Source organism: Canis lupus, chromosome 14 (assembly GCF_048164855.1).
Source record: "Canis lupus baileyi chromosome 14, mCanLup2.hap1, whole genome shotgun sequence".
Taxonomy (NCBI): Eukaryota; Metazoa; Chordata; class Mammalia; order Carnivora; family Canidae; genus Canis; species Canis lupus.
Genome location: NC_132851.1, coordinates 61,508,339 through 61,535,453, shown reverse-complemented (window position 1 = coordinate 61,535,453; position 27,115 = coordinate 61,508,339). Strand labels below are relative to the sequence as shown.

At 33.4% G+C, this 27,115-nt stretch overlaps 1 protein-coding gene and 1 long non-coding RNA gene across 9 annotated transcripts in view; one reads left to right on the top strand and one right to left on the bottom strand.

Moving 5' to 3' along the window:
• The window catches only part of LOC140604171 (sulfotransferase 1 family member D1-like), a 36,285-nt gene extending 14,477 nt beyond the window's left edge, over positions 1-21,808 (top strand). Inside the window, exons 2-8 of one of the 2 annotated variants that reach the window (XM_072775273.1) lie at positions 5,258-5,415; positions 8,614-8,739; positions 9,674-9,771; positions 13,928-14,054; positions 15,107-15,201; positions 18,715-18,895; positions 21,437-21,808. In XM_072775273.1, the coding sequence (XP_072631374.1) occupies positions 5,268-5,415; positions 8,614-8,739; positions 9,674-9,771; positions 13,928-14,054; positions 15,107-15,201; positions 18,715-18,895; positions 21,437-21,549 (888 nt within the window). In that variant the 5' untranslated portion in view covers positions 5,258-5,267 and the 3' untranslated portion in view covers positions 21,550-21,808. Of the gene's footprint in view, positions 1-5,257; positions 5,416-8,613; positions 8,740-9,673; positions 9,772-13,927; positions 14,055-15,106; positions 15,202-18,714; positions 18,976-21,436 lie in introns of both variants that reach the window. The other variant, XM_072775274.1, reaches the window with a different exon arrangement.
• Positions 1-26,574, bottom strand: part of LOC140604173 (uncharacterized) — a 99,197-nt gene extending 72,623 nt beyond the window's left edge. For 4 of the 7 annotated variants that reach the window (XR_012007187.1, XR_012007188.1, XR_012007189.1 and 1 more), the window contains exons 1-4: positions 26,494-26,574; positions 22,598-22,715; positions 9,728-9,764; positions 2,193-2,236 (exon numbers count right to left, since the gene is read on the bottom strand). This is a non-coding gene — a long non-coding RNA (uncharacterized lncRNA). Of the gene's footprint in view, positions 1-2,192; positions 2,237-9,727; positions 9,765-20,004; positions 20,188-20,903; positions 21,011-22,597; positions 22,716-26,493 lie in introns of those variants that run through there. The other 3 variants (XR_012007191.1, XR_012007192.1, XR_012007193.1) reach the window with 3 other exon arrangements.
• Between the last annotated feature and the right edge of the window lie 541 nt (positions 26,575-27,115).

The window sequence follows — 27,115 nt, the reverse complement described above, 5'->3', positions numbered from 1 at the left end:
AATCACTAAATTCTACTCCTGAAACCAATATTACAGTATATGTTAGCTAACTAGAATTTAAATAAAAACTTGAAATAAAAAATAGATAAATAAATGGATAATAGAAAAATTACATTAATTGTGATATTAACATTAGCTTGTTTTATGGCATGCTGATTTTTTAAGCCAGATTATTATACTACTATCAAGTAGAAGGTAGGGGAATTTTAGATATTTAATAGTAATTTAAAAAAATACCATATACACCATTCATTAAGATAAATTATGCACATTTCCCTCTTGTTTTTTTTTTATTTTTTTACTCAATATATTACTATAGACATTTGGAGTCTATTTTTTTTAAATTAAAATTATATGAAAATATAAAAAAAAAGAAAACAAAAGAAAAGGAAGAACTGATTCTGGTAAGAATTTTTACCTTTTGCCACATGCAGAATGAAACTGTACCATTTCCTAATACCATACATAAAAATAGACTCAAAATGGATGAAAGACCTAAATGTGAGACAGGAATCCTTCGAAATCCTAGAGGAGAACTCAGGCAGCAACCCCTGTGACCTTGACCTCAGCAACCTCTTTCTAGACATGTCTCCAAAGGAAAGGGAAGCTAAGGCAAAAATGAACTATTGGGACGTCATCAAGATTAAAATCTTTTGCACAGCAAAGAAAGCAGCCAACAAAACCAAAAGACAACGAATGTGAGAAGATATCTGAAAATGTCTTATCAGAAAAGAGCTAGTATCCAAAAATCTATAAAAAAAAAACTTAAGAAACTCAACACTCAAAACCAAATAATCCAGTCAAGAAATGGGCAGAAAACATGAACAGATATTTCTCCAAAGAAGACATACAAATGGCCAATAGGCATGAAAAAATGCTTCACATCATTTGGCAGCAGGATAGTACAAATCAAAACCACAATGAGATACCACCTCACACCAGTAAAAATGGCTACAGTTAACAAGTCAGGAAACAACAGATGTTGGCAAGGATGTGGAGAAAGGGGAACCCTCTCACACTGCTGGTGGGAATGCAAGCTGGTACAGCCACTCCAGAAAACAATATGAGGATTCCTCAAAAAGTTAAAAAAAAAAAAAGCTACCCTACAACCCAGTAATTACAACTACTTGAGCACTTGCAACCTAATTTATAGCAGCAATGTCCACAATAACCAAACTACGGAAAGACCTGAGATGTCCATTGACAGATGAATGGATAAAGAAGACATACATACAATGGAATACTACTCAGCCATCAAAAAAAAAAAAGAAATCTTGCCATTTGCAACAACATGGATGGAACTAGAAGGTATGATGCTAAGCGCAATAAGTCAGAGAAAGACAGCTATCATATGATCCCACTCATATGTGAAATTTAAGAAACAAAACAGAGGATCATAGGGAAAGAGAAAAAAAAAAGATGAAATCAGAGAGGGAGACACACCATGAAAGACTCTTAATCATAGGAAACAAACTGAAGGTTGCTGGAGGAGCAGGGGGTAGGGAGATGCGGTGATTGGGTGATGGACATTAAGGAGGGCATGTGATATAATGAGCACTGGGTATTATATAAGCTTGATGAATCACTGAACTCTACCTATGAAACCAATAATACACTATATGTTAATTAATTGAATTTATGTTTTTAATGAGAAAAAAAATTACATTTTGCTGGCTTCTACTTCAACCTGTGCCCACTAATTTTTATATATTTTTGGTCTCCAAAATCCCTCTAGCAAAGCCTTTATTTACACAAAACAAGACAAGCAAACTTGTGCACCTTAACACACCTGCAGTAATCAAAAAGTGTCATTGTGGACTGGCCAAGAGAAGTCCCCATGCACTACATCAGCAATCCTGAATGTGGACTGAACCAGCAGACTCCATTCAGGGAGACTGGGCAGGAAATGGGGAAAGGACCAAACCAGTAAACTCCAGTAAATAAGGACTTTATTCTGGAACTGGGGAAGAGATTCCAACATGGTCTTATGGACTGAATCAAGGGCTAGGGACGTGCTCCATTAAAGCCTCCTGTGAGTCTAGACTGACTTACTAACCCTGGACTGGAAAGCCAATTAGATCAATGGCTTGAATGCAAGAACAGAGCTGAAACCAAGAGGACTTACCAACAGGCCTCTGAAAGGGCAAGGGCAAGAAAAACAGTGAACTCAAAAGGGCTTTTGGATGTTATACCTGTGTTTCTTGTCCCTGAATGTCATTCACTTTGGCTCTCAAATCTGTTAAGAAACAAAATTCAACGGAATAAATTTTAAGATCTAATTTATTGAATGATTCATGTTTTGCATAGCCTCCCACTTAGCACTTAGAGAAGAGCTCCCTTGGCTTACAAAGCGACAAAGGTGTTGTGAATACATGGCATTTTCTCTGCCACAGTCTTGCCTGGCAACAGTGTTTGGTACCCAGTACTTCCCAGCAAATACTATTTAAAAAAAAAAAAAGAATGTTATTTATCAGCTGGGGGGCGGGGGGATGTCTAACCATGAACTTTTAAAACTTTGTTTCTTATATTTCTTATGCTTTCTTTTCACAGGCAGATACCCTTGAAAAGTAACAATTTTTTTTAAAAATTTTATTTATTTATTCATGAGAGACGCAGAGAAAGAGAGAGGCAGACAGACAGGCAGAGAGTGAAGCAGGCTCCATGCAGGGAGCCTGATGTGGGACTCGATCCCGGGTGTCCAGGATCACGCCCTGGGCTGAAGGCAGGAACTAAACCGCTGAGCCATCCAGGGATCCCCAAAGTAACAAATATTAACAGGAAATATGGTAGTACCAATACCATCAAATCATAACCCAGTGCTGTCACAAATTTACTTTTGAGGTCTGGCAAACCCAAGAATCAACTTAATATTTATTACCTATTGTATTGGAACTCTGTGGTATTTATAAATCCCAAGACTTTTGGTAAGAGCAAAATAATAATAATATTTAAATATATACTCCTTCCCAGTGATGCTCAGGAACATCCCAGAACCACTAATGTATTACTACCCTCTCATATTAGGACAGAACTATTGTTAAAATTATGCCTGGTGGCAGGTCAATGGGCTCTCTTGTTTGGGTGGAGAAGAGCCAGAAACCTACTATATCTCAGACACGCTTAATTACACAGAAAAAAAATCCTGAAGTCTCTAGTTTCTTACCACATAATTTGGCAAAGTATTTACACACTCCTCATCAGCGCTCCATGCTCATAGGCCTTATTTTTCTTTGTCAGCTTAAGGTGATTGCATGTGCTTTTTTCCTGGCTGGGAAGTTTGCCTCTTCTCCAGATTAATTCTCACTTATTTCCCAGGGCAAACATTTCTAAGCAGCTTGACTCTGTCAAGTTCCTTCTATTTATAGATATATCTCTGCTTCATAGCACTTACCACCAATGAAAATTTCAACTTGTTGGTATGATTGTTTGGTCAGTATCTATCTTTCCCCCTCACTTCTAAGGACCATGAAGATAGCCACAAGTTTTTATATTCATTAGATTCCACAGTGCACAGTGTCTGCCAGATATTCAATAAGTATTTTTGAATTAATTATTTTTGCCTTCACAACATTGTCCTTTATGTTAGTACGTACAAGTGTAATGAAAAACAAAGCAGAACAAATAACAAAATCAATAGCAACAACACTTTGTTCTAGAAAACGAAAAGTTGGTAGCTAGCCAAGCAAGGACTTGCACATTTCCTCTTTTGTTCTATGATACATTTTGACATAGTGAAGAATATAGCTGGGATTAGCCTGGGTAGTATGGACATTTTAACAATATTAATTTTTACAATCTGTGAACACAGAATATCTTTCCATTTATTTGTGTCTTCTTCAATTTATTTCATTAATGTTGTATAGTTTTCAGTGTACAGTTCTTTTACCTCTTTGTTAAATTTATTCTGAGGTATCATTTTTGATGCGATTATAAATGGGTTGTCCTCTTAATTAATTTTCCTGATAGTTTGTTAGTGTATAGAACACAAAAGATTTTTGTATATTGTTTTTGTATCCTGTATCTTTGTAACTTTTTAAAATAAAAAGTATTTTGCATGAGGCAGGATAGGGGTGGAGTTGGAAGACTTGAAAAGAAATGAAGGTAAGAAATCGCATATCAGAAAAGGTGCAGGTTAAATCATGGCCACTGACTCCAGAGACTTCTGATTTTAATCTGAGAAGAGAGGTTCAGCAAGTGCTGGTGGGCCTCATGAAGCCTCATAAACCTGAGCTTGTTGGAAAGTCTCTGTTTTTCTAGAACTACAGAGAAAGCAGAATAACTGCTTCGGTTCCTGTGAAATTGGGAAAACAACATCTTTTGAAGTAGGACTTAGGATATATATCCAAGCTCTTCCACTTCTTATAAGGAGAGCTAAAGAGATACGAAAGTATCTTCATTAGAGCAATGCTCAGAATAGGAAATGACATGTCACCAGTGTTCAAGTTCATCAGAGCACTCTATCTCCAATACTTCACCTACCTCCAGTTTGTTTCTTTTACCCAGCCTTGGTGTCAGTTCCTCTTTCCCACCCCTCCTCTGTGGTCTCCTCCTTGTGGTCTGTTACATGTAATTTAGACAGAATAATTTACCTGTCACAGCTAGTTACTTAAAGGAAGGAAGTACTGTGTTAAGCTACTCTTCAGTTTTCAGTTAAGAAGACCCAGTGCAGTTATGGGGCTTGTTTAAATCCTCCCTGCAATGAATGGGCAGCACGTTGGTTATACTCCCCTTACTCCAAAGTCCAGTGCTTTTGTTATCTATCCCAGCAATCTTTGCCTGAGGAAATGAGGTGTATAATTCAATATACCAATGGAAAGTGCTGATGATATTTAACATGTAAACAGCATATATGAAATAAATCCTGTGAGATCTTATTAATTTTGACACTCTTCCTTCTTCCACTCTTTCTTAATGCACAGGAATGTGATCTAGTGCTGTTGGATCTATAGTAATACAACTAATTTATTTAATAAAATATCTATTTTTTAAGGATTTCATTTATTTACTTGAGAGAAGAGAGAAGAAAGAGAGAGACAGCAGGAACAGGGGTGGGGAGTGACAGAGGGAATGGGAGAAACAGACTCCCCCGTTCAGCAGGGAGCCTTAGAGCTCTATCCCAGGACCCTGGGATCATGATCTGAGCCTAAGGCAGATGCTTAACTACCTGAGCCACCCAGGAGCCCCAATTTATTTTTACTTTTATTAATGTTATTAAAACAAAGACTTCTTAACATGCTTCCCTTTGTTTAAAATCTAGTTTCTGAAAAATGGACAAGAAGCCGGATATCTACCGGAGGGAGTTAGTGGATGTTCAGGGTGTCCCCCTCTTCTGGAGCATTGCTGAGGAGTGGTCCCAGGTGGAGTCATTTGAGGCCCGACCTGATGACCTTCTGATCTCAACCTACCCCAAATCTGGTATGATCTTTTTATTTATTTGTACTCACTGATGCGTACTTTTACACATAGACCCATATATATAAGCCCACTGATCTTCTAATCATTAGTCAAGGGAATGCAGTAGCAGTTGCCGGGAGAATTTTGTCTCAAATCAGATAAACTGACTATTCTAAAAGGCCTGCAAATGAATGGGGGCTAACCTGTGGGAAAAGTGATGCTGTCATTTTATTTTCCTTTTCAAATTCAAATAAAAATTCTTAAAACTGCATATCTTAGATGATTTGGATACATTGGAATTACATACCTATACCTTCTATGCATTTCGATGTTTACATATTTTATCTATTGTATTTTAAATATATTTTGTAAAATGTTAATATTTTATTATTTTAAAATTTTTATTTTATAAATGCATTTAGAAATATTTTGTTACAAAGTTAAACAGCTGCTGACCTTAATAGATGATCTCAGAAAGGAGAAATTAAGATGACTCAATAAGAATCAATAATTTTTATTTTTCCAGATCTTTTTATGACAGTCTTCTAATTTATCCAGTGATAAAGGTCAGAGAGATATCAGATAATTGGTTTTCTCTTGCCTTTTATCCAATTAACTTACTTGAGCTCCTAATCAATCAACCGTTCCAATTGCTAAATTCTCTAAAGTCTACTTTCCTTTATATTTCTCCTTCATTTCTTAAAGGAATTAAGGACAAGAAGTTTTTAATAAGTACATTGACTACTAATGTTTTTATATTATAAATATTAAAAATACTACATAGGGCTATGTAACAAAGCCTGGGAAGAAACACCTGAATTTTTGAAGGTTGTAATATCAAAATTATAATACTCCAGGAAACCTATCAGGAAATAAGCAAATGTACAATACAGACCTTTGAAGAAATAGAAAACAAACTTGTTTTGGTAAAAGCTTTGTTTTTTCTTTCTTACTATTTACATTGCTCTCCGAGCTGATTCACCAAGCCCAAATTGTTTGGGACCCAAACTACCTTTCATCTCCTTGTTGAGATACAAGTTGAGAAAAGGCAAGGCACCTAGAGAAAAATGCACATGCATCTTTTTGTTGTTGTTATTTTAAAAATTATGCTCGCAAGCAGGAAACCATTAAAATCACCTTTGGAAGGTACCATTATACAAACAATTCATTTATGAAAGTGCTCTTTGAAGCTGGATTTCTTCTGTCATATTAAAAGATAGGTGGCTAGATGGCTACACATAAAATAATTATGTGGTCATTTTTTTCTTTGATTTTTTTTTCTTTTACTAACTGTTGAGAACATGTCTTAAAGTTATTAATATATCGATTCCTTGTTAATTTTGTTGTAAAGGATCCAAGCTAACTTACTCCATATATGAGGCAAATCATGTGCTTCTTTTTTCTTTTTTTTTTTGCAAAAATTACAGAATATCAACATTTCCAATTTGAAGCATAGCTAAAATGGCATTTCTTTCCATTAGATTTCAGTGGCTACAATTTGAGCCATCCACCGACAGGAAATGAAATGTATTCTACTGTACTTTGGAATATAGGTCTCTTTTTCTTCAAACTACAAAATCTTCAAGGATAGTATCAATTTGACCCACCTTTTTTCTTAGCACTGTAATAGTCTGTGTTATAAGGATGAGAGAGATAGTCTCATACTAATGATTTAGGGATAAGGAAGGGGCACCTGGGTGGCTCAGTACTTGGCTTACCCACCCCTTGGCTCAGGTCATGATCCTGTGGCCCTGGGATCAAGTCCCACATCAGGGTCCCTACAGGGAGCCTGCTTCTCCCTCTGCCTATGTCTCTGCCTCTCTTTCTTTGTCTCTCATGAATAAATAAAGTCTTAAAAAAAAGAAAGGATGAGGAGGAAGAACTGTCCATCAGAAAGGACTAAAAGAGAGGCCTAAAGTAATTTATGGAACCTATCCAAAGGCACATGCTTATGCAGGTCATTCATCAAATATCTATTCAGTGCATAGATTAATTATTTAATTTAATTTTTTAGTTTCCACTCATGAATATTCAATTTAGAGACTATCATTCATTACATGTTTGGTAAAGAAGAAGGGATGGAAACAGTTAAAAAGATATTTTCCTCCTATCTTTTAATTGCTTTTTTAGCCCAGCATCAATAATCTGATCATTGAATACTGTAGGAAGTCAAATAGGCCATATACTTATATAGAGATTTATGATGATATTATCTCTCTATAAACTTATAAGTGGAAAATGTATTTAATAGTGAACATCATAGCTTAGCCTAGCCTACCTTAAATGTGCTCAGAACACTGACATTAGCTTGCATTTGGGAAAAATTATCTAACACAAAGTCTATTTTAAAATAAAGTGTTGAATATCTCATGTAATCTATTGAATACTATACCATAAGTGAAAAAAAGAATGATTGTGTGGTATAGACTGGTTATAAGGTTTTCATTGTTTGCCCTCATTATTGTCTGGCTGCCTGGGAGCTGCAACGCAGCATCACGAGAGAGAGAGCTTCATATTGCTTATCACTAGCCCAGAAGAAGATCGAAATTTGAAATTCAAAGGTCATTTCCACTAAACACTTGAATTTCACATCATTGTGAAGTTTAAAAATTGTAAGTTGAACTATTTTAAATAGGGGGCTATCTGTATTTTGAATACCTTTCTCAAGATTAATGAGACACAATCTTATAAAGACCAGAGTGACTCCATCCACTTAACAATCTACTGTCTTATGTTTGTGAATAACACACTATTCATCACAAATGCATCACAAAGTTCTCTTTATCCTTTTTTCACACCTCCACCAAATGTTTTTTTTCCCTCAAATACTCTTCAATCCTAAAGTCTAATAATATTTTTAATATTAAAAAGAAATTTACAAATTGCTAGTCGGACCAATTGAAATCCACCTCTTCCTTCTCCATTCCACTCAGGAGGGTGTGCTACATGATTTATACACTGTCTCTTAAATTACCCATGTTTTACTTCCTTATTATGGCTTAACTTTATGATTATTTTAATCAAATTTACTCTCTCACATTCACACATACACAATACATATATATACGTTCAAGATAGATAAAAATGTCTCGTTGGAAAAAGAGAATGGAAAGGAAGATATTTTTGTTTTTGATGTTATACAACTTCTCTACCTATATTGACCCTCTTATACTCTTTTTGACAGAAAAGTTTAAAGGTGTTTCATTTTTTTTCCTTTAGGGACAACCTGGGTCAGCGAAATATTGGATTTGATCTATAACAATGGAGATGTGGAGAAATGTAAGCGGGATGCAATATACAAACGAGTGCCGTTCATGGAATTGATAATTCCTGGATTCGAGAATGGTATTTTCCCTGAATGTTCCTTTTCATCTTGGAATAAATCCCCCTAACATTTTGTGGTGACAAGAGGAGTCATGATGGAATTGATATAGACAGACCTTGGACATTTGAATCATAAATGTCTATAGTAGAAGAAGAATTTGATTCTACTAATAACCGTATTATATGCCTCTTACACTCAAAGACAATATCTGCATAAGAGAAAATTTTGATGAGTGTATTTTTTTCTTAATAGCACAGATGGAAGTCTTCAGCATTTAAATGTACAATCATTATATACAGAAAATTCAATATTTGTTCCAGAATAAGATCATGTCTACTGCTTATTAGCTGATATTCACAGACCTGAGAAACAGAATTATGGGTGGTCTTGCATTATTAAAATTTTAAGGATTAGTTATAAACCTTATGGCTTAGTTTGATCTTATAAATTAAATAAAGAAAGCTGGAAAGGGATTTTGAAATATTCTAGTTCAATTTCCTCATATTGTAAATGAGTACAAGAGAAGATAAATGAAGGAAAATTTTGGATGTCTTGACATTGGCCTATTGATGTTTCTACCTCAGCAAGACATTATATATGAGGCTGGCTGCCTGGGAGCCTGGCCCATTAAATATGTTATATATGTATATATATATATATATATATATATATATATATATATATATATATATATGATTTTACAGTTATTGTCTGTTATACATAGAAAATAAAACATACATATATACATACATTTTCTATGCATAGAAAATAAAACAGCATAACTAACCAGAATTTATCATTTTTTTTATCTTGTTGTAGATATTATAGATCTCCAATGCTATATAGTCATTTCAAGCCATATAGTGGGGTTAATGTTTACAAAGCCTTAGATTATATTGTAATTGACCTTTGTGATTCCACATTTATAATAGAATTTAACTTTTGTTCTTGCAGGTATAGAGGATTTGAAAAAAATGCAGCCTCCTAGATTAGTGAAAACACACCTACCTGTTCAACTTCTCCCTTCTTCATTTTGGAAGAATAACTGCAAGGTAGCAAGTTAAAAAAAAAAAAAAAAAAAAAAAGAAATCCTTATTTGTGCTGAAATTTCTTTTACTCATCATGCAGAAATTATGACGGGAGATTCCCACCTCTGGATAAAGCATGCCAAAAATAATGATGTGGTCTCTATATCCAATGGTTGAAATAATACCATTGGAGACCAGTGCGATAGATATATAGATATAGACTTAGTGCCCAAGCACTGGTTATCTCGAGGTTTTCTGTTCTCTAAAATTTCTCTTTCTATCAAAATCTCTTCACTCAGTATCTACTTTTAAATATTTAATTTAATTATTTAAATAATACTAGAAATGCTTCCTCATGAATTCAATATAATTGTAATTTATAAATATGGATTTATAATTATATATAAGTGGATTTGTTTTAGGCTTCTTTTTAAAATAACCATTTTAATTCAAGTATAACATTTATGGAAAAATGCACATAAATCCTAGGCACACATCTTGATGAATTTTTACAAAGTGAGTGTACCCATGAAACCAGCACCCAGATCAAGAAATAGAACATTACCAGCCACCCAAAAGCTCTGTTTTTTCACATTCTGGCAACAATCCCTATCTTCAAAGAGAACTACTATCCTGATGTTTTTACCATAAATTAGTTTGCCAATTTTGTTTGCAATAGGAAAATATATATAATCTTGAATATTTAATTTATTTCATTGAACATAATATTTATTAGATCAATTCTTATTCTTGTAACTTTGTTTTTGTTTTTTTTAATGTAACCTGCTGGATCACAAAATGTGGTACCCTGAGCAAAAATAGCAGGTTAGAGAAGCAAATCTCAGGCTAAATTCAGACTAGCGAATCAAAGACTGTGGGGATGAGGTTCAGATCTGAGTTTTAATAAAACCTCTAGGTGAATTTGAGCCATGATAATGTTTGAAAACCACTGATATAAGGCATTCCATTATGTCTACTTGAATATTTCACGACCTACTTACCCACAGTACTATTATTGGTGGACAGTTGGGTGGTTGCTGTTGTCAGTAATTTAAAAAGTACTTCAATGCACATTCTTATATAAGTTTCCATTACACATACACATACATTTACATATTTCTCTTGGTTTTATATCTTGGAATGGAATTAAGGTGTCCATTTGTCCAGCTTTAGGCAATCTAAGACTTTGCTGAGTTTGATATTTTCAAATATCTTTTCAAATCACTTGGATCAATTTACACTTTGACCAGTAGTGTGAGAGTTTAAGTTACTCTATATCCTCATTAACAAACATATAGCTACAAATATTTATTTTTAGACATACTAGTAGATGTATGGTGGCATTTCACTGTGGTTTTCTTTGTATTTCCCTAATGACTAATAATTAAAGGACTTTTACATAGCTTAGATACCTTCTCCGAGGTATCTGTTCAAGTGCCATGCCTTTTTTCCTATAAGGGCTTCTTTTCTTCTATTATTTAGGTAGAAATTCTTATATATTCTGGTACAATTCCTTTGATGAAATCATTGGACATTTTATATCTTAATTCATTCTATTTTTCCTTTTTTTTACTTTCTTAACTTCTTTTAAAAATTCTTAATTTTGAGGTTGGTCATTATATCAGTTTTTCCTTTATTTTCTATTTTTTGGTGTGTATTTGTTTAAAAAATGCCTTCCCCAAAGTTATGAAGATATTCCCACTTCTGTTTACTTCTATTGGCTTTATTGTTTCGGTTATCACGTTAGATCTAAGAATCTATTTAATATCTATAAGTATCAATGTCCTTTTTAAAATTTTCTGATATAATAGTAATTCTCTCTTTTCCTCTCTTTTTCATGCACACACACACAAACACACTATTTTCTGAATGTTTATTACTAGCATATGGACAACTAAATCTTTTATCCTGTAAACTTGCTGAATTCACATACTAGACCTAACAGATTTTTTTTGGTAGATCCAATTCATTGTTCTACATAGATGTTCATGCTTTTAGAAAATAAAAAATACGAAATATTCTTACTTCTTTTTTCCTAATCTGGATGCTTTTTACTTATTTTTCTTGACTTATTAAACTGGATAGAACATCTAATATAATACTGAATAGGAGTGAGGAGATGCTCTTGTCTTGCCCTTGATCTTAAGGAATATTCATATGGTGATGTCACCTAGAGGTTTTTTTGTATATTCCACTGACCTAACTGAGGAAGTTCTGTTCTATTCTTACTTTGCTGAGTTTTTAACAGGAATACATGTTGGATTTTGTCTAATGTTTTTTTCTGTGTCTATTAAGACCAATCATATGATTTTCCATTATTTTAGTCTGTTACTATGATTAGTTATGTCAGTTGACTTTGAAGTGTTAAAACAATCTTTCACACCTTTTATTTAATTATTGATTGTATTAATTTATGATATGTGTTAATAGTTGTCTTTTATATATTATTGGGGCCAATTTGCTGATTTTTAAAATAATTTGTGTCTTCGGGAGATATGGACCTGTACTTTCTTTCCATTGTAATATCTTTATCCTTAGAGAATAATCTCTTTGGTATTAGAGTAATTCTGGCTTCATTAAATGAGTTGGAAGGTATTTATTCTTTTTCAATTTACTGGAAGTATTTGGTTGGAATTGGTACTGTTTCATTCTTAATATTTTGTTCAATTCACCAGCAAAGCAATCTAGGCCTGGAATTTTCTTCATCTGAAAAGATTTGTAACCATAAATTCAATGCCTTTCATATAAATATTTATGTCTTCCATGTTCCTCAATGTATTTCATTATTCAGATCATGTATTTTTCCTTGCATGCTCTTTCGTAGTTTATGCATTTTAAAGACTTGATCCATTTCACTTAAACTGTTAAATTTTTGTAATAAAGTTGTTATGATATTCCTTTAAAATTCTTCTCATATATGCAAAATCTGTACTAATGTCACTTTCTCATTTTTCATATTTTTCTATCAGCTATAGAGAGAAGGATGTTGAAATCTGACTATATTTTTTTTAATTTCTCCTTGGAATTCCATTGGAATTCTGTTTTAGCTTCCTGTAAGCAAAATTCTTTAATAAGTACATAATCAATAAACATTTATAGAAGTGCTACTGTGTATGTACCAGATATTGTAATTGTCATTATAAATGCAAACACAAATAAGACATCCTCTGCCATCTGAGTATGTTATCTTGTTTAATTTTTATGAATACTATTGGGCTTTGTCTTCTTGCCAGTCACTTTCCTTTGCCCATATTATGCAATGGCTTAATATGTCAGTGATCTCTGCAGTGTATGTCATATGGTATAAGAAGTAAGCTTAATGGATTTCAGTGGACTTACCTGAAAACCTAATTACCACTGAGACATAGCAATGTCATTTCTATTGGAAAATATGTTCGAAATTTCTGTTTTCAAACAGATTTAAGGCTCTATGCATAAAGTAAATTTTAATCTCACACAAAATTATAAACAGCAATAATTGGTATGTAGCCATGATCATGAACAGAATGAAGAATGTTTAATCATTGTTGATTAAATGTACCCAGATTATAATTTATTTTCAGTTAAAAAGAAGACATTTTTTTCAGCTTTAAAAGTTTTACTTTAGGGATACCTAGGTGGCTCAGTCAGTTAAGGTTTCAACTCTTGATTTCAGCTCAGGTCATGATCTCATGGTCTTGAGATTGAGTCCAGCATTGGGCTCTGTGTTGGGTGTGAAACCTGCTTGGTATTCTCTCTTTCCCTCTCCTGCTGCCCCTTACCTTCTCTTTATCCCTCCTCTAAAGAAAACAACAAAAAAAATTAAAAATAAAAGAATGTTTATCTTTTTCATGTTTTGTAACTTTTATGTTTCTTTTTACATGTCTTAATAAGTGATATACAAAAATTCTTAATTTAAGAACAATATTAGCTCATTTTTGTTAATTTAATATTTATTGTAATTATTTGGTTTTCTGTGTTTTGAGATGTTCTTTTCAAAGGCTGAAGAGAAACAGGGTGTGAAAGTACAAGTCTTATGTTAAAATGATACATAATCGTGAATATTCCATGTCAGGATATACATGTAAATGCTGAGATCAGGAAGTAGAAAAGAAATAATCAGCATTCTTGCAAGATAAGCAAAAGTTTACCAACTATTAAATAATATAAATGAAATGATGATTGCCATATCTCCCCACAGATGGTGTATGTTGCACGAAATGCTAAAGATGTGGCTGTATCTTACTATTATTTCTACCAGATGGCAAAAATACACCCAAAGGCTGGTACCTGGGAGGAATTCCTGGATAAATTCATGACTGGGAAGGGTAGGTTCAACTCTTACTTTAATCAAGGAGTTCTATAGTGAAAAGTCTTTTTGCCAGGAGATAGAACAGTTAAACATAAATCTGCGTTTATTATAAACCTAATATTTGCCTAGCACTCCACTAATGTATTAGGTAGACTATAGAGGAAGCAGAATATATAGTTGTCTCTTCCTTTTAAGAACTTTTGGGAGGGACGCGTGGGTGGATCAGCGGTTGAGCATCTATCTTTAGCTCAGGACGTGATTCCAGGGTTCCCGCATTGGACTCCCTGTGAGGAGCTTGCTTCTCCCTCTGCCTATGTCTCTGCCTCTCTCTCTGTCACTCATGAATAAATAAAATCTTAAAAAAAAAAAAAAAGAACTTTTGGGAAACATGTTAACACAGATATTTCAGTTCTTAGTCTTATTTCATTAGTGCTTAGTGACAACTTTTCTTCTCTTGCTGTGCGGCTGTTGTATTGTTTTGATTTTATACATATTTCTTGGATTCTCTTTTCTTTACCATTCCCTTATTTTTACTATATAAACCGAAAATTCTAGGGTGATGATTTTAGCCTCAAGGCTCTGTTTCTCTACCTTTGTATTCTTTCTTCCAGGAAGACATTTATGCCAATAGTAGTAGCTCTACTTAAAATTCTCATATAAACATTCTTCTATTAAAAACTCTTTCCAAGGCAAGAACATCTCAATGATATCTTGCAAACCTTTACTCCTGTTGCTACTTGGACTATTCTCTGTCCATGGAATGTCTACTCACTCTTATCAAAACCTGATTCTTCTTCTTAGACCCAAATACACTCTCTTCCCCCACAGCCCTTCATTAACTTCTTCATCTCTATGATTTTCTCTCCCTTTCTCCTTCTTCTATGAACTTCCCTGCTACTCCCTCCTAAATAGATTACAAATTCAATGAGAACAGGGTTAATTATCCTACCATCCCTCTTTCTTGAACTAATAAGTGTGTTTGGGTTGGTAATAATGACTTGGAATAATATTTAACAATTCTTTACATAAATAGTTCTAATTTTCCAAACACTGTGTCTTTCACCTTAGTGGCTTTTGGTTCTTGGTATGACCATGTGAAGGGCTGGTGGGAGAAGAGGAATGATTATCGTATCTTTTATCTATTTTATGAAGACATGAAAGAGGTAAGAGGCAACTATAATTTTTTTTAATTTTGGGGGGAAACCTCAGATTCATCTTTCTTTGTATCACTACTGCCTCCTGCTCTAGTTTAGGCAACTATCTTATTTGAAGTACCTCGTTTTGCTTCTATTGTCCACTCAGAGAAAATTATCTGGAAATATAAATGAGAGTATGCCCACTTCTTCAAATCTGTCAATGATTTCTGTTTCTACGTGAAATACAAAATCATTAAGATAATTTAAAGTTCAGCATTATTTAGTCCCTATCTCTCCAACCTCTTCTGCTGTCACTTTTCCTTTTCTTACTAAGTGAGCCTGTCCAAAATATTTTTTCCCACTATTTTCAAATTATCTTTTTCTCATCCTTCATGTCTTAACTTAAATGTTAACACTCCAGAGTTCTTTCATGTCCATAATGTCAAATAATCCACCTTTTATTATCTGTTAAAATCTCTTTTGCTATTGTTCTTTTCATATCATTTACTACCACTCATTATTTGACATATGTGTTTCTTATGTTTTCTTGCCCTACTCTAATATAATGTAAGCTCCTTGGATGTAGGGATTAAAATGATTTTATTTGTGATTGTTTCCCCAAGGGGTAAGCACAGTAAAGAAAACATGTAATTTAATTTATAAGACATCTAGTTTTTATTTTTTCATCTTCTATCTGGTTATTAGTGTGAAAATTAATTCATTCTCCAATTTGATCAAAAATTTATCCTGATCTGATTATTCAAATAGTCCATTTAAGAAATGTTCTGCATTTCTTAAGTTGAATGTGTTTCAGGCAGCTTGTTCACACCTAAATTCCTTTAGATAACTATGACTACCCTTCATCTCTTATTCGGGAAATCTGTTCTATGGCCTCTAGGGAAATTGCCTTACCCAGCTAAAGTGACCCCCTCTGGCAGATTCATTAGATTCCCAGATTCTTCTACATCCTGTTTAAACCAGTTTTTACCAGTCACTCTGGATTAAAGGGTGACCAATTACTCTAATTATGTGTCTTGAAGCAACAAGGGGGGGTGGCTGGGGTGGATCCTGAAGAGGATAGGTGTTATCAGGAAAGAAAATCTTCCATGTTAGATCATAATAAGGTCTTTAAGCAAAAGAAGTTTAGTGTCCTTAAATATGAGTGGAGAGGCTCAAAATTACTCAAGAGTTCCAGAGTCTCTGTGCCATCAAATCCATCCCAAATATTCCCATTCCAAGCCTGAATGGTGTACATTTTTCCCATCACTTTCATTTAACTTTCACAGGATAGACTTGACACAATTTGGACTTCAATTTTCACTGTGATTCTTCTCCTTGAATAAGATGTGTGCTGATCTCCACCAAGTTTATTTCTGCTTATACAAGAAATAGATTATTTTAGAGCCACTACAGAAATTCTCTGATTCTGTTTCCATGAATTGAGATGGGTAGCTCAATAAACCTAAACAGATTGCTTTTCTGCCTGATTTCATGAGGTCACTAAGATTATGGCTTTCAGCTTCAGTTTGATTTGGACCATCAAGAAGATCATCTCTGTAGTGGGTAACAGGGCACAAACTATTTGGTCTGAATGCTACTTTTTCACTATTCTTACAAGTTATCTTATGGAGTCTGGAGCACAGAAATCATAAGGAATACATCAAATGTATCTCTCCTTTTCATTGTTGCCTCTTTCTCTTCCATACCATTCCTTAGGCTGGAAATGGACAGGATTTTGTTTACTTTCCTCCTCATATATTTATACTATCAAAAAATCTAGGTAGGAGAGAGAGATAGAAAGAGTATTTTCTGTCCACTATCACTCTCTGAGATAAATAATCTGTTTTTTTTAAATTGTGCCATAATTGATATATAACATAATATTAACAATCTAATGATTCAATATATGTATATATTATGAAAAGATCACAGTAATTCTAGCTGATATCCATCACCATACGTTGTTATTTTTTCCTTGTGATGAGAACTTTTAACATCTACTCTTTTAGCAGCTTTCAAATATACGATGCAGCATTGTTTGTTAACTACAGTTATTGTTGACTGCAGTTCCTGATCTTAGAGGAAAAGCTTTCAGCTCTTCAATATTGAATATATTAGTTATGGGCTTGTCATATACAGCCTTCATAATTGTGGTATATTCCCTCTACACCACTTTGTTGAGAGTTTCTATCATAAATTGATGTTGAATTTTGCCAAATGCTTTTTCTGCATCTTTTGAAATGACCATATGATTTACACCCTTCATTTTGTTAATATCGTCTATCACATTGATTGATTTGCTAATGTTCAACAATTTTTGCATCACTGGGATAAATCCCATTTGATCACGGATTAAAACCTTTTAATGTGCTGTTAAATTTTGTTTGCTAATATTTTGCCCAGGATTCTTGCATTGATTTTTACCAAAAATGTTAATCTGCTATTTTCTTGTGTTATTCTCATCTGGTTTTGGTATATGAGTAATGCTGGCCTTGTAAAATGGGTTTGGAAGTATTACTCCTTCTTCTACTTTTTTGGAAGAGTTTAAGAAGGATGAGTATTTTTTAAATGCTTGGTGGATAGGAGTGCTTGGGTGGCTCAGTCGATTATGCCTTAGGCTCAGGTCTTGGGCCCAGGATCCAGCTCCCTGCTTAGTTGGGAGCCTACTTCTCCCTCTCCCTCTGCACCTCACCACCCGCCCCCTCTGCTCGTGTTCTTTCTCTCTCTTCTCTCTAATAAATAAATAAATAAATAAATAAATAAATAAATAAATAAAATCTTTAAAAAAACATTTTTGGTAGGTAATCTATTCTTGATATTAGATATGATTTTAAAAAGGAGATCAAGGATTTTGAACATTATACCTTATAATAATAGTAGCTTGCTTTATTACCACTTGTTATTCTACAGATTAATTATATTTTTGAGTGTGAAAGATTGAATATTAACCCATTTTTCTGCATTTTTTGAAACAAAATTATGGGTATTAAGGAGAGCACTTGCTATGATGAGCGCTGGGGTTTTTTTTAAGTTTTTTTTTAAATTTTTATTTATTTATGATAGTCACACACACACAGAGAGAGAAGCAGAGACATAGGCAGAGGGAGAAGCAGGCTCCTTGTACCCGGATCCCGACGTGGGATTCGATCCCGGGTCTCCAGGATCGCACCCTGGGCCAAAGGCAGGTGCTAAACTGCTGCGCCACCCAGGGATCCCGAGTGCTGGGTATTATATGTAAGAGATGCATCACCAAATCCTATTCCTGAAACCAATGTTACACTATATATTAACTAACTAGAATTTAAATTTAAAAATTTGAGAAAGAAAAAAACAAACAAACAAAATTTACTCTTCTTTTTAGCAGATGATTGCCTGGCCAAGACTAGGACATGTACTTTGGAATGCAAAATAAAAAGTGCACATAAAAATATAAAATAATTTCCTTTACCACATTGACATATGTAGAACTTTATTAAATGCATTGCCTATTTTATGATTAAATCTCTCTGAAATAATTCTTTCTCTTTATATTTTTTTTAGAATCCAAAACATGAAATTCAGAAGTTGTTACAGTTTCTAGAGAAAGATTTGTCAGAAGAAACTGTGGATAAAATCCTCTATCACAGCTCTTTCAATGTGATGAAACAGAATCCAAGTACAAATTATACCACTATACCAGATTTTGATATGGATCATTCTGTATCTCCTTTCATGAGAAAGGGTGAGAAATCATATACTAGTTTCTATACAGCTTGCTAATTACAGTCATGGATCATTCTGTATCTCCTTTCATGAGAAAGGGTGAGAAATCATATACTAGTTTCTATACAGCTTGCTAATTACAGTCATGGAGAGTATAGCCATATTATAGGAAATGGAAAGAGATTGAATATGATGGCAAGAAAAAAGAAAATTAGGAACAACAACAACAACAAAAAAAACTTAGGGGATATTAATAATTTGTGGCAAATAAACTATAATTTCTATAAGCCTAACATGTAAGGCAAACCTTCTAAGGAGAAATGTTTACTCAAGAGCTGATGTATTGATAAGCATGAGTCTTGGCCTCCTTTGCTATATCAGAAGAATGCCTTTCATTTGTCTGAACTCTCTAAATATTCTTCATATTCCTTAAAATTTTTGCTGTGGTGAGTAGTCAGCTTAAATGTTAGGCATACCAAGTGAATGATGAAAAGTGTCAATTCCTTGAGGTTGTTGCTATGATATGGTAAATCATTGCATCTCTAGCATTATCTCAATGTATATATAACTAGCATCTTGCAAAAATAGTCACTTAATAAAAATATGTTAAATTGAATTGCATGTTGAGAGAGAGAAAGAGACAGAGAGACAGAGAGACAGAGAAGCATAGATTCTGTTACTTATGTATGTATTAGCTCTGCTGTGAAACAAACAACTCCATGGGGCACCTGAGTGGCTCAGTCAGTTAAGCATCTGCCTTTGCTCAAGTTATGATCCCAGGGTTCTGGGATGGAGTCCTGCATCAAGCTCTCTGTTCAGTGGGGAGCTTGCTTGTCCCTTTTCCTCTGCCTCTCCCCCTGCTTGTTCGTCTCTTGTTCTCTCAAATAAGTAAATGAAATCTTTTTTTATTTTTATTTTTTAAGATTTTATTTATTTGAGAGAGAGAGAGAGAAAGAGCATGAGTGGGGTGGATAGGGAGAAGCAGGCTCTCTACTAAGCAGGAAGCCTGATGTGGGGCTTCATCCTAGGACCCTGGGATTATGACCTAAAATGAAGGCAGACACTTAACTAACTGACCACCTAGGCACCCTGAAACTTAAAAAAAAAAAAAGACTTCAAGAATCTCAGTGGCTTAAAACCACAAGTTTTATTTTTTGTTTAACGTTGGTGAATGTGGGCCATACATCAGTTTTGCTTATTCTTTTGAATCTGTTCAGTTTTACTTGGTTTTCATGGTCTCAGTTTCTTATGTCTTCTCTTTCTGAAATCCAGGCTGAAAAAGCTACCCATTTGTGGGATATGCCCAATATTCTAGTAGACAGGAAAACAAAAGAGGTGTTGGAAACTTACAATGCCTTTAAAGTTGCTATTTAGATGTGGTATATATTGCACAGATTCAAATTCTATTAACCAAAGCAAAAGAAAAATTGAAGCCCAAAGTTAATGAGGCAAAGAGGAGTCATACAACACATGTCAGTGGGCAGAGGTATAAAATCTTACAGTAGAGAGTGGAAAATTATTAATATAATCTAAGACAATTTTGGAGAAACAAGTACTTTGGTAAGAACTTATATAGGGACTATTAAGGGTAATTTCATTAATTATGATGTATCTTTGTGCCTCCAGAGGTGGTTTTTTTTTTTTTTTTAGAAAGTTAGAAAGTATGCCATGGGTAAGTCTTTCTAGGAATATTTGGATCTCAGCCAGGTATGATTTTTGCCTCCCAGGAAATGTTTGACAACATCCAAAGACATTTTTGATAGTTCTGACTAAGAGTATGCTATAGGCATATAATGGGTACAGGCTGAGAATCCTGCTGAAAACACACTATAATACACAGAGCAACTCCCACATCCACCCAGCCAGTTGTCTGGCTTTGAATGTCAACAGTGGAAATATAAACAAATAAAATAAAATGCCAAAGTTGAGAAATCCTGGGACAGATGAACAAAGTTATTTTGCCATATTTTCTCCCCCACTCCCTTTTTTCTCCCTAAAACTAGGCTTGCAAATGAATTCTGGATTACCTGTGAGAAATGCCATTGTTTTTATCAGATATTCTTTGCAAATACTATGTCCCTTGTCTTTCCTTAAAGGTTTTAGATATGGTTAGTCTTTTGAAGACTGAGCAATCCTGTAATAACACATATGTTTAATTACGTTTAACCCAGTCACTTCCAAATCTTACTTGATCATAGAAATTTTTTCATAAGTTATCACTTAACATTGGAAAATATAGTTTTAAAAGGACTGAAAAATTATCTCTTTTTTTGTTAACAAAGCTCTTAGGGCCAAAAAATATAGATTTTGAGACATTGGATTTTCTCCCAGTGACATTTCTTGAAACTATTGAAGGGATTACTTCTTTATATAGGATACTGGAAAAAATCCATGGGGATTTTTAGAAAACTAAGAAGGCCCAAGAGTTTGAAAGGATGGAGTAATGAAATGGATATGAAAACGTTGAAGATTTAAAAATACACGTGTGGTAATTCAAATGAAAACTGATCTAAGGAAATTTTATAGTAGTCTCAAATGTACATTTAATCTTTCTTTTCAGGTATTTCAGGAGATTGGAAAAACCAATTCACCGTAGCCCAGTATGAAAGATTTGAAAAAGATTATGAAAAGAAAATGAAAGGTTCTACACTGCGGTTTCGTTCAGAGATTTAAGAAGTCCTGCTCTTTCTCCGACTTGTTTAACTGACACTTAAATTAAAAGAAAAAATATCCCTTCAAACATTTAGTGACAAGAATTCTGTATGTTAATTTTCTCTATTTACTAATATTAGTGGTTTGTAATAGAATATTCAAAGAATTTCAAAGTCTACATATAAAAAACCAATACTGTCTGTATGATTTTAATTACCTTCCACAATGTTCTTACTCTTCTTAAAGACAAAATAATAAAACAAAGTTTAAAATCTATAAATACACCTGCTTTATTTTTTAAATTCAAGTTTTGGGTCACTGGACTTGCACAGCAGATATTTAGGGGAGTCTTCAAGATGGGTGAATTAGAACCAAATATCCCCTTAAAAAGGCTTTAATTTCTCCTTGTTATATGTTTAGACGGATACCAGAGTAATATAAGAACAATGACATTTTTGTGCAAGGAATTTACTGAAGTATATTGCCCTAGAATGGTTTACTGTAGATTCCATTTGGATAGTTTATCAAAATCAATCTTAGTCTCCCGCTATAGTTTGTATGTTCATGATCTTAAACAGCAACAAGAAAGAAGTAAACAAACGTGTTACCAAAGTATTGCTTGCATAATAATGCAGTAGTTACGTAAACAAAGTCATCAGTTACCATAATATCAGACTAATAAATTGTGTATAAATATTGTGCCTCAGAGATGACAAAATATAAAACATGGGTCCTGAATTCAAAGATCTTTAGGCCAGGATAGCAATAAAAAGAATATACAGAGAAATAATTGTAAGAAAAACATAAGAAATAGCCACAATATCAAGAGCTGATATTTATTGAGAGCTGTGTGTCATACATCATGCTATACAACTTTCATGGCTTCACTTTAACTGATCTTCATTCAATTCTTTAAAAAGGTATTCTAATTTTTCCTACATTTCCTAGTCAGTAACCTGGCAGTGCACTTAACCACAAAAAGCAGAAAGAAAGGACAATTTGGTTCTGATCTTTTTTTTTTTTTTTTAACAGGTATTCACTCTTATCCCCACATTCCTTATTAACTTACCCTGTACTGTCTCTCTTCCATGTTTGCAAATTGCTGCTACTGCACGTTAATCATACCTCATGACATCCAGCCAATCCAGGTGTGTTTACACATTTACAAAGATCATTGAAAATCTCCTCTGATGGGGAAAATAACAGTTGTCAAATTTCATGCATTTGAAAACAATAAGAGAAACTGCTTTGTTTCAAAAACCTTCACATTGGAATAAATAATAACTATTCTTTGATTTTGTTTTTATTTTTTTATTGACTATGATATATATACAGAGTAGAGATTTAATAATAAAATAATCGATATTGGATGTCACAAGCTGAGTTTTCAAACTTCTTTTAATCCATATTTATTTCCTATTTTGACTTACCTTAGATCTCGAAGTACCTGTCACTTTTCTTCACATTATAGATATTCTAAATAATTATGACTGGGGAGTCTGGATGGCTCAGTTGGTTAAGCACCCAACTCTTGATTTTGGCTTGGATCATTAACTCGGGACTGTGAGATGGAGACCCCCGCCCCCTCCCGCAGGCTCCCTGCTCAGCAGGGAATCTGCTCTCTCCTCTCCTCTGCCTCTCCCCCTGTGCTCACTCTCCAAGAAAAATAAATAAATCTTTAAAAAAATAAGTAAAAATAATAATAGTAATGACGTCTTTAAAGATAGAGAAAATCACAAAGAATTTAAATGATTTTCCCTAAATCATATATTAGGATGTAGTGAGATTTGTTCTATAATACAAATAACTGACACTGGTTTTCCAATACAATGTCGTTGAAATGAACCATCGGGAAGTTGCCATCCCAAACTTCTGCCGAATATCCTCTATGTCATGTGTTTCCTTTATTCAATGAAGATATAAAATTGTATTTTAAGGGACACCTGGGTGGTTCAGGGGTTAAGTGTCTGTCTTTGGCTCAGGGCATGATCCCAGGATCTGGGATCCAGTGCCACATTGAACTCCTTGCGGGGAGCCTGCTTCTTCTGCCTATGTCTGCATCTCTCTCTGTCTCTCATGAATAAATAAATAAAATCTTTAAAAAAAATGAATAAATAAAATTGTATTTTGAATACATCAAGATATTACTTTTGGCCTAAAATATGCTAGTTTTCAGGGGTTTTATTATATTTTGGTTTTGGAGAGCAACAGTGGAGAATCAAAAAATATAGCCAACATGCAACTGTGGACAAAACATAATTCGTATTCAATATTAGTGCTGCAACTATAAACATGGTAGGCTTTGATAAGGCAAACAATCCCATAAACTATAGCAACCACATACCCTGGATTTTCATAACAGTCTCATTTCAGATGTTTGCCTTCTTTTTCTCATATATATGCAGGTAATTTTCAGATCACATTGCCAATATTTTGATTCAGAAAACATTAGCACTGCATTTGTAATTCTTGACTTAATATGACAATCACACTTTTCTGAGCATTAAAAATATTAAATACTGTTTACTTACAACACTCAGTTGAAATGGAAGAGTTTGAGAGGACTTACCTAAAATCTACATTTGATTTGCTCTGCAAATGATGTGAAGTACCTTTTCACTGATAAATACTATAATCTCATGTAATTTCATCAACCTGGTCCTTTTCAACTCTCAACTATTCTAGTATTTATAATAACCATCAAGAGTTTTAATTTGAAGAGAGGAGATTTCAGTTTATTGAAAATAGCAGCTGAGTAATTGAGTTTGGTATGTTCATAATCTCTATTAGGAAATGTGGTATTGTACTTTGAGTACCTTACATTCACCTAAAACAATTAAGACAGTTGCTGCAATACTATTCTAGACAGTGTCACATGACACTTCTCAAAGTAAAATAAAAAAATAATAGATATTCAAGATCAAGACTGTAGGTGGCTGCTTTTATGTTTCAGTAAATGATGCGTTTTCACTTTTATTGTGATATTAATTTAGCAAACTAATGACATAATTTTCATATCTTGTGATATTGATTTAGCAAACTACGCATAATTATAAATAGACTTATTCTTGTTGATTAAATATAATTGTATAAAGCCTGAAAAATGTTTCATAAATCAGTAACTACATAATATTGTTATAAGATTACCATATAATGGTAATAATGATATTAATTATAAATTATAATACCATATAATTATATTACATGTTATAATAATGCATGTGTGTGTGTGTGTGTATACCAACCTAGGTATTCTCTTGGGATATATATTGCTATATATATATTGATTATACAGAGCCTAAAGAAAGAGAAAGAAATCAGAGCTGCTCCTCGGGAAGAAGAATATGAATAAAAATATATATGATTTAAATTAATATATATTCTATTCAGAATGGCAACATTTAGAAAAATTAAAACCATAAAAATAAATAGAATTCTTAAGGGATCATTGAAAGGGACTGTTTCTCTAAAGCACACTATCCCATACTTGATTTTCACTGGTTTCCATCAACCAATTAATGAACAAATTAATGATCTATGTTCCTATATAACACTAGTCAATGTTAGAAACAAATGCAGAGCACATGGCTCCTTTCTTTGGGAAATTTACAAATGAATAAATCAAAGAGAGATATGGGGCTACATATTAAGTGTCAGTTTGTTTTGTTCAGACATTAAATATCTCTGAAATTCTGATATGGTATTATTTAGCTGTGAGAGACAGTATATATTGCCTGTCAACATTGTTTTTGTCTCTAGAAGGAAAGAGGGGCATTTTCTTTAGAATTTTATAGAACTTTTTAGACAATTAACTGTCATTAATCTATACACCAAAAGATAGAGACCAGGAAGATGTGGGGAGAATTATTAGAATCAAAATTAATAGATACAGACCAGAATGTCCATACTAAATGTTAAAGAAAACAAAGGAAGAATTAGTTAAAGTAGTTTTAAAGAATTAGTAAGATAGGGAGAGAAGGAGGAGGAAAAGAGGAAGAGAAACAGAGAAGATTAAAGAATGAGATAGAGAATTCCATTTTATATATATGGTTTCTCTCCTACAAGATCACATCCAAAGAGGGGAAGTAACTTACCTTCTGTTGTTTCCAATTTCTTAAGGAGATAAAATTTTTCAACATGAAAAATCGGCATTTTTTATACTAACTAAATCTTTTTAGTAAATATAGAATTACATGTGATTCCTTGAACAATTTACACCAAAAATAAACTAGCTTTACAAATCATGTCCATTAGTATGTCCTGTATTTTCATTTTTTCAAAGTGGAAAGAAAAATATAAGTACTATGCTGAAGAAAGTGAGAAAATATTCAAGTTTTAATCTCAACCAAGGACTTTAAGAAAGACTCTACCAATGAAAATATAAGGGTTTTTAACTTTAACCAAAAGTATGGGGAATCCCTGAAAAATTTTAACCAAAATTGTCACAGCCAGATTTATTCTTTTAAGGTAACTTAAAAATGGATTGTATACTTGGTATAATATTTATATATAAAATACATAAACGTGTATAATTTATGTATATAATTATATGTAAACATATATCAACGCATCTACTATTCTCACACACAGTAGTTTTACTGTCCTAAACATCCTGTTTTGCCTATTCATTCCCTCTTCCGCACTAACATCTGTCTCGATAATTTTGTCATTTTCAGAATGTCATATAATTAGAACTGTATAGTATATAGTATTTAGTTTTCCTCCATGTTTTTTTGTGGCTTGGTAGTCCATTTCTTTGGAGTGCTGGAGTTTAATTATCCATTCTCCTACCATAGGACATCTTAGTTGTTTCCAACTTTTGGTCATTATAAATAAAACTGTTCTAAACATCCCTGCACATTTTTATGTTGACAAAAATATTCAAGTTTTTGGGGACAGTGCCACAGAGTGTGATTGTTGGAGCATATGGTAAGAGTGTGTTTAGTTTTATAAGTAACTGCCAACCTGTCTTCCACAGTGGATGTGCCGTTTCGCATTCTCACAGGCAATGAATGAGAGTTCCTGTTGCCAGGATTTGACGTTGTCAGGATTCTAGATTCTGATCATTCTAATAGGTTTTTATAGCAGTATCTCACTGTTGTTTTAATTTGCATTTCCCTGATGACATATGATGTGGAGCATCTTTTCATCATTTTATTTGACATCTGTATCATTTCTTTGATGAGGTGCATGCTAACTAAGGTCTTTGGCCCATTTTTTAACTGGGTTATTTATTTACTTATTTTTAAATTTTAAGAGTTTTTTTGGGAAAAAAAGTTTTTTGGTTCATTTTGGAAAATAGTCCTTTATCAGATATGCCTTTTGCAAATACTTTCATCCATGCTGTGGCTTGTCTTTTTATTCTTTTGACAGTGTGTTTCAAAGACCAAAAAGTTTTTTTAATCTTCAGAATTCTAGTTTCTCAATTCTTCCTTTCATGGATTGTGTCTTTGGTGTCATAACTAAAAAGTTATCACAATGTGTAAGGTCGTTGACATTTTTTTCCTATGTTATATCCTAGAAGTTTATACTTTTCATTTTACATTTAGATCTGTGATCCATTTTGAGTTAATTTTTGTGAAGTGTT